This window comes from Callorhinus ursinus, unplaced genomic scaffold (genome assembly GCF_003265705.2).
Source record: "Callorhinus ursinus isolate GAN/ISIS: 27379988/994484 unplaced genomic scaffold, GSC_fseal_2.0 scaffold103, whole genome shotgun sequence".
NCBI lineage: Eukaryota > Metazoa > Chordata > Mammalia > Carnivora > Otariidae > Callorhinus > Callorhinus ursinus.
This window is the reverse complement of record NW_027397165.1, coordinates 882311-895796: the sequence shown is the minus strand read 5'-3', so window position 1 is coordinate 895796 and position 13486 is coordinate 882311. Positions and strand designations below refer to the sequence as shown.

The following is a 13486-nucleotide window of genomic DNA, read 5'->3' as shown; positions in this document are numbered from 1 at the left end:
CCATTCTCCTGTGGATGTACATTTCATTGAAGAATTTTGAGCAGGGATGACATGGGCAGATGTGTATTTTAGGTATATAACTTAGGGTTGAGATGTGGAGGATAGAATTCAGAGATTGAGATTGGTATAGAGCAGTGGTTTGCAAACACTTTGGACTCAGGACCCCTTTATACTTTTTAATATCCCTGAGGACCTCAAGGCTTTTATTTATGTAGTTTGTATTCATCAATATTTACCACATTATAAATTAAAACTGAGAAAAATTTATTCATTGGGAAGTAATAAACTCATTACATGTTAGCATCAGTAATAATTTTTATGAAAAATAACTTCAAATAAAAAATATAGTGAGAAGAGTGACATTTACATTTTTGCAAACCTTTTTAATGTCTGGATTAATAGAAAATGACTGGACCTTCAGGGCGCCTGGGTGGCTTAGTCGCTTAAGTGTCTGCCTTTGGCTCAGGTCATGATCCCGGGGTCCTGGGATCGAGTCCCGCATCGGGCTCCTTGCTCAGCAAGGAGCCTGCTTATCCCTCTGCTTGTGCTTTCTCTCTCTCTCTCTCTAATAAATAAATAAAATCTTAAAAAAGAAAATAACTGGACCCTCAAATCTGCTTCTGCATGTTGTGATATCATGTCATTTACCCTCTGGAAAACTCCACTGTACACCTGTGAACGAGGGTGAAAAAGACAAATAACTTCTTAGTATCATCATGAGCATAGTTTTGACCTTGCCTGTGCTCTCAAGGAGTCTCAGGGAGCCCCAGAATTCCCTGGACCATACCTTGAGAACTGCTGGTGTAGAGGAGCCAGTTTGTAGGCTGTTGCAAGTAGCCTAGGTGACAGGTAGTGAGGGATCTGAACATTGGTAGGATGGATGGATGGGGAAAGGGAGATGAGTATGAGAGAGGTTTAAGAGGAAAAATTAGAAGGTCTCAAAAGGCAATGTAGAGTCAAGGGGAAGGAAAATAATTGAGTTCCAACTAGGTGCATACTTCACAACCAACCTATGAAGTAGTTGTTTAGCTGGAAAATGGCAGACTTTGAACTCAGGTTTATTCAACACAAAAGCTCTTTGTGGTTTGTTTTTTTTTTCAAGATTTTATTTATTTACCTGACAGGGAGACAGTGAGAGAGGGAACACAAGTAGGGGGAGTGGGAGAGGGAAAAGCAGACTTCCCATGGAGCAGGGAGCCCTATGCAGGGCTCGATCCCAGGACCCTGGGATTATGACCTGAGCCAAAGGCAGACGCTTAATGACTGAGCCAACCAGGAGCCCCCAAAAGCTCTTTTTTTTTGTAAAAGTAGTGTTAGAAAGGGGAGACTTGGCGAGGAGGTAATGCCCTTCTAAGAGATGAGAGAGAAGATGGACGAGGCAGCAGAGAGACTCAAAGTCGAGAGGAGGGAAGTAGAAGGAGTTTAATAACCCCTTAAGTTGGTGCAGTTCAGGGTTATGATGGTGGCAGAATGGGTATTGGGAGAGTGGAGGAACTAGAACTTTCTAGAGTCACTGCCAGGTTGGCTGCTCTAAGAAGTTGTGTTTGAGCTGAGTTGAGGCAGTGATGTCCAGAGGAAGTAAGGCCCTCTGCCAGCTGTTATTTTGCCATGTTACCTACAGGATGGATCCATGCTGTGCTGACCCCAGTGGACTGCCTTGCCTTTGGAGGGAACTTCTTACACAGCCTTAACATCGAAATGCAGCTCAAGTGAGTGCTGATGCTGTTGTGATCCCAAGCTGGCCATTCCCATCTGCTAGAGTCCTTGGGTTCTCCCCTGTAGTGAGGAGTGCAGCATAGGAGGAGGCAAGATGATCAGAAAGGAATAGATACTGGTTCCTGATAATGATCAGTGTGAGGATGAATACCCCTTCCTCACTTAGTCGTTTATGTGACTTTGGGCAAGTCATATAACCTTTGAGCTCAAGTTTCCTAACCTACAAAGTTGGATTTTACAGGGTAGTTGTGAGGATTAGAGATAATGGATACAAAGCATTCTAGAACATACCCCATGCATAGTAGGTGCTCAGTAAACAGAATCCTTGTTATCATCATTGTTGTTGTGCCTACCTCTTCTAGAGCCTATGAGATTGAGAAGCGGCTGAGCACAGCAGACCTCTTCAAGTTTCCTAACTTTGAGACCATCTGTTGGTATGTGGGAAAGCACATCCTGGACATCTTTCGAGGTATGGATCCCTTTGCCAGCTGCCCCTTTTACCCTGCTTCCCTGAGCGTGTGTGTGCGCGCATGTGTGTATGTGCAGATAACCATCACATCAATGAAGATACAGTACTGTTCCATCGCCGCAGAGACCTCCCTAGTGCTACCCCTTTATAGTCTCACCCATTCTTTCCCCTTGCACTATCCATAACTTCTGGAAACTGCTGATATGTTTTCCATCTCCGTAATTTTGTCATTTTAAGAATGCTATAAAATGGAATCATACATTGGGGCACCTGGGTGACTCAGTCGGTTAAGCGTCTGCCTTCAACTCAGGTCATGATCCCAGGTTCCTGGGATCGAGCCCCACATTGGGCTCCCTGCTCAGCGGGGAGCCTGCTTCTCCCTCTCCCACTCTGTCTGCTTGTGTTCCCTCTCTCGCTGTCTCTCTATCTGTCAAATAAATAAATAAAATCTTTAAAAAAAATAAATAAATTAAAAAAAATGGAATCATACAGTGTGTGAACCTTTGAGATTGGCTCTTTTACTAAGTATAATGTAAGGTAGAGCATGGATTTTAACTTTATTTAGCAAAGGTGGCTGAAAAAATTGAATTACAGTGAAATTATCCCTATTTGCTGCTAATTAAAGTAAAACTCAATCTGGACAATCTCAGAGTTTCCTGAATGTGCTTCCTATGGGGTGGGGACAAGGCCCAGTCCTGACCAGCCTGGCATCATTATGTTGGTTCCCAGGTATCAGCCCAGGTAGAAGCCAGCCTGCTTTGTGTCCTCTTTTCTGGTCTGTTTTGAAATAGAGCAGCCCCCTTGCTCAGACCTGAGATTCTTCAAGGTAACTTGGACATGAGGAATCTGTATTTTAGTTACAAAGAACCTCAGAGGCAGGGGTGCCTGGGTGGCTGGGTCAGGTTAAGCATCTGACTCTTGGTTTCAACTCTGGTCGTGATGTCAGGGTCATGAGATCGAGCCCTGCATTGGGCTCTGTGCTCATTGTGGAGTCTGCTTGACATTCTTTCCCTGCCCGCCCTCCCTCCTCTGCTCCTTCCCCTCCTTGCGTGCGTGCACGTACTGTCTCTCTCTCAAATAAATAAATAAATAAAATCTGAAAAAAGAACCTCAGAGTCCAGTGAGTACAGTCTCCTACCCGCTACTTCAAGCCCTTATTCTGCTACCTAGACTGGCTATCACTTAAGTGTTCTATCAGAGGCTAGATGACTAACCAGTTATTGCCTGTTCAGAACAGCTCGGTTCAGTAGAAAATTCTGTATTGAGCCAAAATATGGCTAATTTTCATAACCTCCTCCTGGAATAACTCAGAATAAGGGCATTTATTAATGGCCCTTCAGATCTGTGTAGGTGGCAGTCAAGGTCCTCCTCAGGAGTACCTCCTGAGGTACTCCTTAAATGAACGCTCTTATAAGAACTGAGATCTGGAGTTATGCTTAGAACTTTGAGTATTTTCTCTGGTTGCCTGAAAAAAAGTAACAATTCCTTCACTTCACTGCATGGCTTCATTGACCTTCTGCCTTCCACTTTCCCCTTTTAGGTTTGCGAGAGAACAGGAGGCACCCAGCATCATACCTGGTCCATGGTGGCAAAGCTCTGAACTTGGCCTTTAGAGCCTGGACAAGGAAAGAAGTAAATACACATTTTTCTCTATGTCCTCTAGAGTTCTGCCCTCAATAGGGGCTTGCTTTGGGTACATACTTTGGGGAGGTGGAAGAGACTGGGGAGACTGGTGGGCTCCTGGGGTTAGAATGGAGGACTGGCCTAGGACTCCTTGGATTACATTTTTAAACCTTTCTCTCTGATTATAAAAAGTAATACATGCTTACTCTAGAGAATTAGAAAAAATGCAGAAGAGTATAAGGAGGGAAAAACATCACCTGCAATTTTAACACTCAGAGGGAATTAACATTAACATTTGGGTATATTTTCTTCTGGTCTTTATTATATGCATTTAAGAAACATGATTGCTATCACTCTGTACATACAGTTTTGTATCTGAGTTTGTTGGCTTATGTTCATTTTCCTGTGACCTCAAAGTTCTCCACAAACATTTAATAGTTAAATGATATTCTTTTGCAGGGTTGTACCATCCTTACCTAACCACTTGTTTATTGTTGCTTTATTTATTTGGGGGGTAGTTATAGAAAATCATGCAGTGACTGCTCCAAGCTTTGTCCCTCATCTCTTGATCGTTTCTTCAGGATAGATTCCTAGAAGAGCAATTATTGGCTTAAAGTATATGAAAAAACATAAGGCCCTTGATGCATACTGCCAAAATGGCTTTTTAGAAATAACACCTATATCCATCTGTCCAATTGAATACGAAACAGTTGTAAAAGAGATTAAGGAAGTTTTCTCTGTACTGACTTGGAAAGATCTCCAGAACTTGTCAAGTGAAGGTGTACGACCATGTGCATAATGTGCCACCTTATGTGTTAAAAGGTGTGTCGGCGGGGGGAACAAGAATTATATTTGTATGTGCTTGTATTTGCCTGAAGACACAATCTGGAAGGATGTAGAAGACAGTAATAAAGGTGGTTACCTGTGGGTGTGGGTTAATGGGACTGATGGCAGGGACAAATATATATTGAGGCTTTTCAATATGTATCTTATTGTTCGATTTTTGAGCTATGTAAATGGATTACCTACTCAAAATGTTGACTTTAAAAAAATCTTAAGAAATGCAACAAAACAGAAGAAGAAATATCAACATGTTCTCTTATGCTTTTGATATTCTTTATAGACTTTTCCCCCTGTGTACAATGGCTTAAGGGGACCTTCCAGCCATTGTAGGCTTAACTTGTACAATCTCTCCATTCTCGTTGCCAACCTTCCCCTCAGATATCCTTGGACTTCATGTTTTGGGCCTTCTCTTCTCCTTGGACATAGCTACACCTGGGCCTTAGCCTAGTCTTCTGTTTCTCCATATCCCTCAAGTGTGGCTACCTTGGGTTTCATTTCTATGCCCCACCCCCACCATGAAGTGAACTTTAGAGGGACTCTGTCCCAGGAACAACAAAAGAGAAGGGGGATGAGTCCTAATTACTCATGCCCTGAGCCAGGATGGCCCCAAATAGCATGGCCAAAGGGAGCTGGAAAAGAGTAAAACACAGATCCGAGGAGCCCATTCTCATGGACATAGTCTTGGGAAATGAAGATGACTTCCATGGGAGGTATTTGCTCCCTCACCTTTCCAGTGCCCCTGGGCCAGGAGGAGGGAGCTATTAAATTTATCCAGCTGGATCACATGGGTTCTCAGACCGCACCCCTGTCCAGCCACCAAAATAGATTCCAGATGGCTTAAAAGAATTAAAAAGAATCAAACCATGGGAAATAAGGTAATGCTGAGGAAGTTTTATCAGTCATCTGGATACAGAAGTGAAGTGAAAACTGGCAGAAAAAATCACAAGGGAAAAGCTTGAGAAATCAGTCTACATAAAGATGTAAATCTTGAGGACTCAAAAAGATTGCAAACATATTAAAAGAGAGACACCCAAGAGAGGTCTCAGCCTGGGTTGCTGTTGAGCTAGCTATGGACCTGTAGCTGCTCAGCCCTGAGCTCTGTCCTCACAAGTGGAGAGACCGGGTTGTCCCTAGGGATCTCCTCCAGGTCCTTGACTTTTTGAGGGGTATGGCCCAAGCCCACCACTGAGTTCCTCACATCCCTGGTGTGTGAGGTTTTGCAAATATTTCCTCATAGTCTGTGGTTTGTCTTAACAGTGTTTTTCAAAGAGAAGCTTTAGTTTTTTATTAAGCCCAATTTATCAGTTGTTTTTCTTTTAAGGCTCATGCTTTTCATGTCCTCAGAAATCTTGGTCTAACCCAAGGTCACAAAGATTTTCTCTTCTGTTTTCTTCTAAAGGGGTTATAGTTTTAGATTTTACATTTCAGCCTTTGATCCATTTTGAGTTTGTGTGTGTTGGGGGGTGGTACAAGATATGGATTGAGGTTCTTTTTTTGCATATGGATATCCAGTTGGTCCAGTACCAGTTGTTAAAGAGACTACCCTTTCTCCATTGAATTACCTTGGTACCTTTGTCAAAAATCAGTTGTCCATTTATGTGTGGGTCTATTCCTCATGCCTTTTGTTTGACAGGCTCTGCCAGACCACGAGGATGAGATTCCAGAGACAGTGCGGACCGTACAGCTCATTAAAGATCTGGCTAGGGAGATCCGCCTGGTGGAAGTAAGAAGCAGGGGAGCAGGGGAGGCGTTTGGGAAGGGCTCAAGGCTCAAGTGGCAGGTCAGGCTTCTTCAGTTGGCTTGAGAGCTCAGGGGAAGGGTTGGGAAAACCCCACCAAAGACTCTGTTTATTCATTTAAATAATTATTGTGCACCTCGAGTGTGCCTCACATTAGGCTAGGTGCTTATAATACATAAATAATTCATTGTCTGCCCACAAAGAACTCAGAATCTTGTAGAGGACCCTGGGCAAAGTCCACTGTCTGAGCCCCAGTTTCCTTGTTTCTAAAGTGGGGATAATTATACCTACTCAGGGGTTGTTAAAAGGGTTAAATAAGGTCATACAGGCCGAGCACTAAGTATAGTCCTTGGCACATAGTAGGTGTTCAATAAATTCTGATGGTGGGTCATGGTAGTTGTGGGTGGAGGTCATAGTAGTAGTCGTTGGTATTACTATTTTGACTCAGTCTCTGCATTCTACAAAATGACAGTTCTCCCAGGTTAAACATGATTACAAAGCCATCTTTCAACAGGTGGCTTATACCACGAGGCAGTAAGGTGTAGATGGTAAGAGACTCAGAGAAACTTGGATTCCGGTTCCTGCTCCATCACTTGCAAGCCTTTCAGAGCCTTAGTATCCTTATCTGTAAAGGGGGAATTACACCACCTTTTCAGAGTTTTGTTAGGCTCAAGAGCTAATGTATGTAGAGCCCCTCGCACAGTGCCTGGCAGAGTAAGTACTCAATAAATGTGAGCCATTGTTATTAATAGACTTTGCAGCAAAGAGAGAACTCGGTGTGGGCTGGTGAAGTAGCAGAGGCACCAGAGGAGAATTGGACTTAAGGAAGTTTAAACTCTCCTTTAGCTCAGGAGCTGTCAGTTTCTGTGTAGCACTCAGGCTATAGGCACTAAGTCTATGCTGAAGGGTGGTCAGAGTGAGCTACTGGGAGGTTGGGCTTCTAGCCTCACCGCCTGCAGCATGTTTCACTGCCTACACCATAGCTTACATTGTCCACCTCCTACCTCCTTTTCCTCCATTCCCATCTGTCAGAATCCTTCAGAGTTTAGTTACAAGGCCTACCTTTTCTCTGGCTCTTTCCACTTAAACCAATTTTGTATATACAAAGCTCTGGGCTAGTTAGAAAAGGACTTAGAGATGGATCATGTCTGGTCCACTGGCTTTCAAATGTTTTAAAATGATGGAACTTTTTTTTTTTCGTCAAATGAGATCTTACCTGGAAGGTCAATGTGCAACCAATCAAAGCATAGCCGCTGTGAATAAGGTGAAGGCGAGAGGCTTCATCTTCCACATGTTCCTCTTGTTTGCCTTCCACCTACCTCCAGTCTTCAGGGCTCCTCCCAGGAAGTTCAGAGGAGCCACAAGGCATCTCTGAAAACCACCTTTCCAGTCTGCTCCTTTAATGTTGTAGCCGAGCAAACAGGGCCTCGGAGTAGTCCGATCACTTACCTGAGGTCACAGCAGACTTCGGACCAGAACCTGTCTCACATCCCGCAGTCCTTAGGGTTGGCCCCACACCGTTTAGTACTCAAGTATTTTCTGTCTCATGCCAGCTGCATTTGGAGTCTTGTCTCCAATTTTGACAGTAGTGCTGGGCTTTTTCTTTGCTCGTCTTCTCTTTACTTGTCAATGGCCGGGTGAAGGAATGCCACCCAGTAAATTCTTGATGATCAGCTCGTTGTGAAAAAACTAGGGTGTGCATCTGGATGTGGAGCATCTGGAAGCCGCTTCCACGGCAGTACTGCCAGTGCCATGAACAGACCTCTGCTCTTAGCATAGAGAGAACCCTGGAGTAAGCGCTAACCCCGTCGTGTACTGATACTCTTGTAGGATATCTTCCAACAGAACGTTGGGAAGACGAGCAATATCTTTGGGCTGCAGAGGATCTTCCCAGCTGGCTCCATTCCCTTAACCAGGCCAGTCCATTCCACTTCAGTATCCATGTCCAGGCTGTCACTGCCCTCCAAAAGTGGTTCAAAGAAGAAAGGCCTGAAGCCCAAGGAACTCTTCAAGAAGGCAGAGCGAAAGGGCAAGGAGAGCTCAGCCTTGGGGCCTGCTGGCCAATTGAGCTATAATCTCATGGACCCATACAATCATCAGGCACTGAAGACAGGCTCTTCCCAGAAAGCAAAGGTGGGTGCTGGCCCATGGGTTCAGCCCAGCCCTTTTGGGTCCCTTGGAAGAGCAGGGGATCGAAAGGATTGTCCTGTCTTCCCACCTCCCTTAAGGCCCCTGGTGTTTGGCTACCAGTCCCACTCATTTAACAGGCATTTATTGAGACCTTGTCTGTGCTGGGCACTGTGATAGGTGCTGTGACCGTAACCCTCAAGGGGCTGACAGGCTAGTGAGAAAGACAGGCATAAAAACAAATGAGTGCAATGAGGTATTGAGGATGCCATAATCAAGGGTGTGTGGGGGACCCTCAGACACAGAGGGGGGATGAGTTTATCCGGGTAGGAGTGATGGTCAGGAGCTCTTCTCAGAAAACATGACACTTGAGCTGAATCTTGAAATGCTGGATGGGAATGACATTTAAGAACATGGCATATGAGTGTCAGGTTGGAGTCTTGAACAGGTCCTTAAGAAAAGCCCTTCTCCAGGGCTCCACCTTGCTTCAAGATTGTGGTGCTCTCCATGGGCACGTGAAGATGCTCTCCCTTCTTTTTAGGGAACACGTTTTGCAAGATTGATAGGTTTCCCCTGAGGTAGCCATACGTTCTCAACCTCCTGTTCTTGTGATCATTGGGGGTGGGGGTGGGGGACAGTGTAGCAGGAGGCCTTGGTTCAGGTGGTTTTAACAGTGAACTCAGCCAGTGAAACCGGAAGGAACTGGTCATCGTGATTCACATGGGAGTCCCAGACAGGTGACAACTGAGCCTCCTCCTTCTGCAGTTCAACATCACTGGTACCTGCGTGAATGACTCAGAGGATGACTCGCCAGACTTGGACCTTGATGGGAATGAGGGCCCGCTGGCCCTGTTGATGTCTAATGGCAGGTGAGGTGGGAAGAAGGAACACAGAGATACTGGGACTGTCAGTGGCAACATGTCACTGAGACAGGACATGGAGTTGGGACCTGGGGCTGGGACATGGGTGGGGGAGGGACTGTATTTGGGGAAATACCCAGATATTATCGGGTATCATTGCTTAGTTCAGAGAACCATGGTAGTGTTGTGGGAGAGGCCTGGAATCTAACTGGCAATCTAACAAGAAAAATCTTGTATGAGTTTTAGAAATTTCAGAAAGTCAGTGGGTCAGAACCACTGGCAGAAATAAGAGAGAATATAGCATGCTGATTAAGAGCATTATCTTTTTATATGCCTTTTGCTATTAGATTTTTAGGAATTTTGCAGAAATATTTACATAGGTGTGTTAAGAGAAATGTTCAGTGTTTCAGTGTTTACAGCATCGTTGTTTGTAAATAGTAATTAGAAAGGTGTTCATCAATAAGGGTTGGTTAAATGAATCATGGTACCTCTGTAGAATAGAATACCATGTAGCTGTTAGAATGAGTTTAATATCTGTTGGCATGGAAAGGTGTCCAGGATATATTCTTAAGTGAAAAAAATCAGGTTACAAAATAATACATAGTAATAGTCCTATTTTAATTTTTAAAAGAAAGGTGTGTGTGTGTGTGTGTGTGTGTGTGTGTGTGTGTGTGCTTGTGTAGAAAAATGGCATAGAAGACTTCTTTATTTTTAATTTAACTTTTTTGAAGAGGTTTAAAATTTAATATATGCAGCTTAAAATTGAAAAAGTATGCAGCAATATAGAGTGAAAAATTTTTCCCCCGCTCCTCCCTGTTCCCCAGCTCCCCTCCCCACAGACAACCAGTGTCAATGATTTTCTTTCTAGAGATAATCATACATATTTATGCAAATATATTTGTTATATATTTTACACTTGTCACACTAAACTTGTAAGAGTAGTTGTCTCTGGAAAGTAGGATAGGGAGCCAGGAGAGGAAATTTTCACTTCAGTAGCATTTGAATTTTGTACAATGAGCATGTATTACTTTTCTTAAAATAATTTCTAACAGAATATTTTCTCAAATAAAAGCGTTCACAACAAAAAGCATGGGCTTGGGAATCAGACAATCCTGAGTTTGAGTCCCAGCTCTGACAAGAATTCACTGTGTGACCTTGGCAAGTTAATTAACCCTGCACCTCAGTGTCCTCGTTATATCTCTTCTATAGATAAAACTTTTACCCTAGGATTGTTGGAGGACTAAATGAGATAATGTATGTTGAATTCTTATCACGGGGCCTGGCACATAGTAAATGCTTAATCAATGGTAGCTCTTACAATTAAAATGTTGAATATGAAAGATGATGGTGGTAGTGGTGGTGTTGATGGTATGGGTATAGCCAGAAGCTAAGTAGATCATCAGAAGCCCTGAAACACGTAGGGAGGCAGAGGAAGACAGTAAGAGGGATCATCTGGACACTCAGAACACCAGACAGGAGCAGTCAAGAGCCAAGGATACCTTCATAGCCTTTTTGTGGGAAAAGGTCTTCGGATCCCAAGGGCAAGTATAGTAGGTCCACCTGGCCGGGAAATAAGGGACAAGGGAGTGTGAGAGTAGGGAAGATTCTGAAAGCAGCAAGGCTATTCTTGGGGTTTGAGACCTAGTAACTAAACAATAATAGAGAGACTGTTGAGCATTGCCTTAGTCTGTTGTAGGTCTCCTGGGGAGGAAAAAATTGAGAGTCCTAAGGGTCCAGCTTGTAACAGCTGTTGAGGACACGAGACGTTTTCCCCTTTCCCACTAGTCTTTTTTTTTTTTTAAGATTTTATTTATTTATTTGAGAGAGAGAATGAGATAGAGAGCATGAGAGGGGAGAGGGTCAGAGGGAGAAGCAGACTCCCTGCCGAGCAGGAAGCCCGATGCGGGACTCGATCCCGGGACTCCAGGATCATGACCTGAGCTGAAGGCAGTTGCTTAACCAACTGAGCCACCCAGGCGCCCCTTTCCCACTAGTCTTTATGCTGCTTCTATTACCTCCTGCAGCTGCCAGAGACTGCAGTTAAGTGAACCTAGAGAGACAAGATACAGAAGTATTTACAGACAATATGATATTACATCTGGGCTTTTCTCCAAAATCATCCAGGGTTTTGCAAGGACTAAGGTGTAGATGAAACAAGATTGGCTGTGTGTTGATAATTGCTGAAACGTAGCTGGGTGAAAGATACATGAGAGTTAGTTATACTTTTATATTTTTGTTAATGTTTGACAGTTTTCATATTTAAAAGTTAATAAAAGATCAGGGTATAGGGGCACCTGAGTGGCTCAGTCATTAAGCGTCTGCCTTCGGCTCAGGTCATGATCCCAGGGTCCTGGGATCAAGTCCCACATTGGGCTCCCTTGCTCGGCGGGAAAACTGCTTCTCCCTCTCCCACTCCCCTTGCTTGTGTTCCTGCTCTCACTATGTCTCTCTCTGTCAAATAAATAAATAAAATCTTAAAAAAAAAGATCAAGGTAGAAATAGCTACCATTTATTGAGCTCCTGCTCTGCATCAGACTTTATTTTAGCTGTTTAGTACATTATTTTATTTAGTCCTCACAACAACCCTGAACAGTAAGTGTTGTTATTTCCATTTTATTAATGTGGAAACTGAGGCCCAGAGAACTTAATTATAAGGTTAGCTACTGTTGGGCACTTGCCATGTGTTGGTCTCTGCATTAGCTCATTTAATCCTCCTAAAACCCTGCGAGGTAGAAGACAGGTCAATTTAATGTCAGCCTATTTACTGAAAGCCAGTTCACCAAATGACTGCTGAATGTACATATCAAGTATACTGATTTACCAAAGCTTGTTTCTTTTCTAACTGTAAGTTTTATTTCAGCAGTTTGTACTGATTAATACTATTTACCATATGTAATGGGATTACTTAAGCCATTTTTTGTTTTTCCCATTTCCTTTATATATTTTTAACAGCTTTTTTGAGGTATACTTTACATACCATACAATTAACCTGCTTTAAGTATACAATTAAATGACTTTTAGTAAATTTAAAGAACAACGCAACTATCACCACAATCCGATTTTAGAACATTTCTATCACCCCAAGAAGATCCCTCATACTCACTTATACCTTTGATTCTCTTCCCCAGGCCCAAGCAACCACTAATCTACTTTCTGTCTATAGATTTGCCTTTTCTAGACATATCATATAAATGGAATAATATAATGTGGTCTTCTATGTCTGGTTTCTTTCACTTAGCATAATGTTTTTGAGGTTCATCCATGATGTAGTGTATATCATTAATTGGTTCCTTTTTATTTCTGAATAGTACACCATTGTATGGATATACCACATTTTGTTTATTCATTAACTAGTTGACAGTTATTTGGATTGATTCCACTCTCTGGCTGTTGTGGATAATGGTGCTATGAGCATTTGCATACAAGTTTTTGTATGGATGTATGTTTCCGTTTCTCATTTAGGAGTAAAACTTTGGGTCACATGGTAACTTTATGCTTAACTCTTTGAGAAACAGAAAATTTATTCTGAAGTGTCTGTACCACTTTACATTCCCACCAGCAGTATACTGGCTAACAATTGTTATTGTCTGTCTTTTTTATTATAGCCATTCTAATGGATATTAAGTGGTATCTCATTGTGGTTTGGATTTGCATTTCCCTATAACTAATGATATTGAGCATCTTTTTGTGTGATTATTGGCCATTTGTATATCATCTTTAGAGAAATGTCTATTCAGATCTTTTGCTCATTTTTAAATTGGCTTGTTTATCTTATTATTGAGTTCTAACAGTTACTTAAATGTTCTGGATACAAATCATTTCCCAAGTAAATGATTTGCAAATATTTCCTCCCAGTCTTTGGCTTGTCTTTTCATTTTTTTAGTGGTATCTTTTGAAGCACAAATGTTTTGAATTTTACCTAATCCCAGGTCATAAAGATAGTTTCCTATATTCTTTTTCTAGAAGTTTTATAGTTTTAGCTTTTACATTTAGATCTAGGATCCATTTTGAGTTAATTTTTGTGTATGATGTGAGGTAAGAATCCACATTCATTTCTTTGCATGTGATATCCAGTTATCCATTTATCTCAGCACCATTTGTTGAAAAGAC

The 13486-nt window shown here is 42.5% G+C and overlaps 1 protein-coding gene across 5 annotated transcripts in view; it reads left to right on the top strand.

The window, feature by feature from the left end:
- PHF8 (PHD finger protein 8) overlaps positions 1-13486 on the top strand; it is an 89555-nt gene that overhangs the window by 33910 nt on the left and 42159 nt on the right. For 4 of the 5 annotated variants that reach the window (XM_073889214.1, XM_025852033.2, XM_025852030.2 and 1 more), the window contains exons 9-14: positions 1622-1709; positions 2079-2185; positions 3726-3817; positions 6285-6374; positions 8220-8522; positions 9282-9385. In XM_073889214.1, the coding sequence (XP_073745315.1) occupies positions 1622-1709; positions 2079-2185; positions 3726-3817; positions 6285-6374; positions 8220-8522; positions 9282-9385 (784 nt within the window). The remainder of the gene's footprint in view (positions 1-1621; positions 1710-2078; positions 2186-3725; positions 3818-6284; positions 6375-8219; positions 8523-9281; positions 9386-13486) is intronic. The other variant, XM_073889215.1, reaches the window with a different exon arrangement.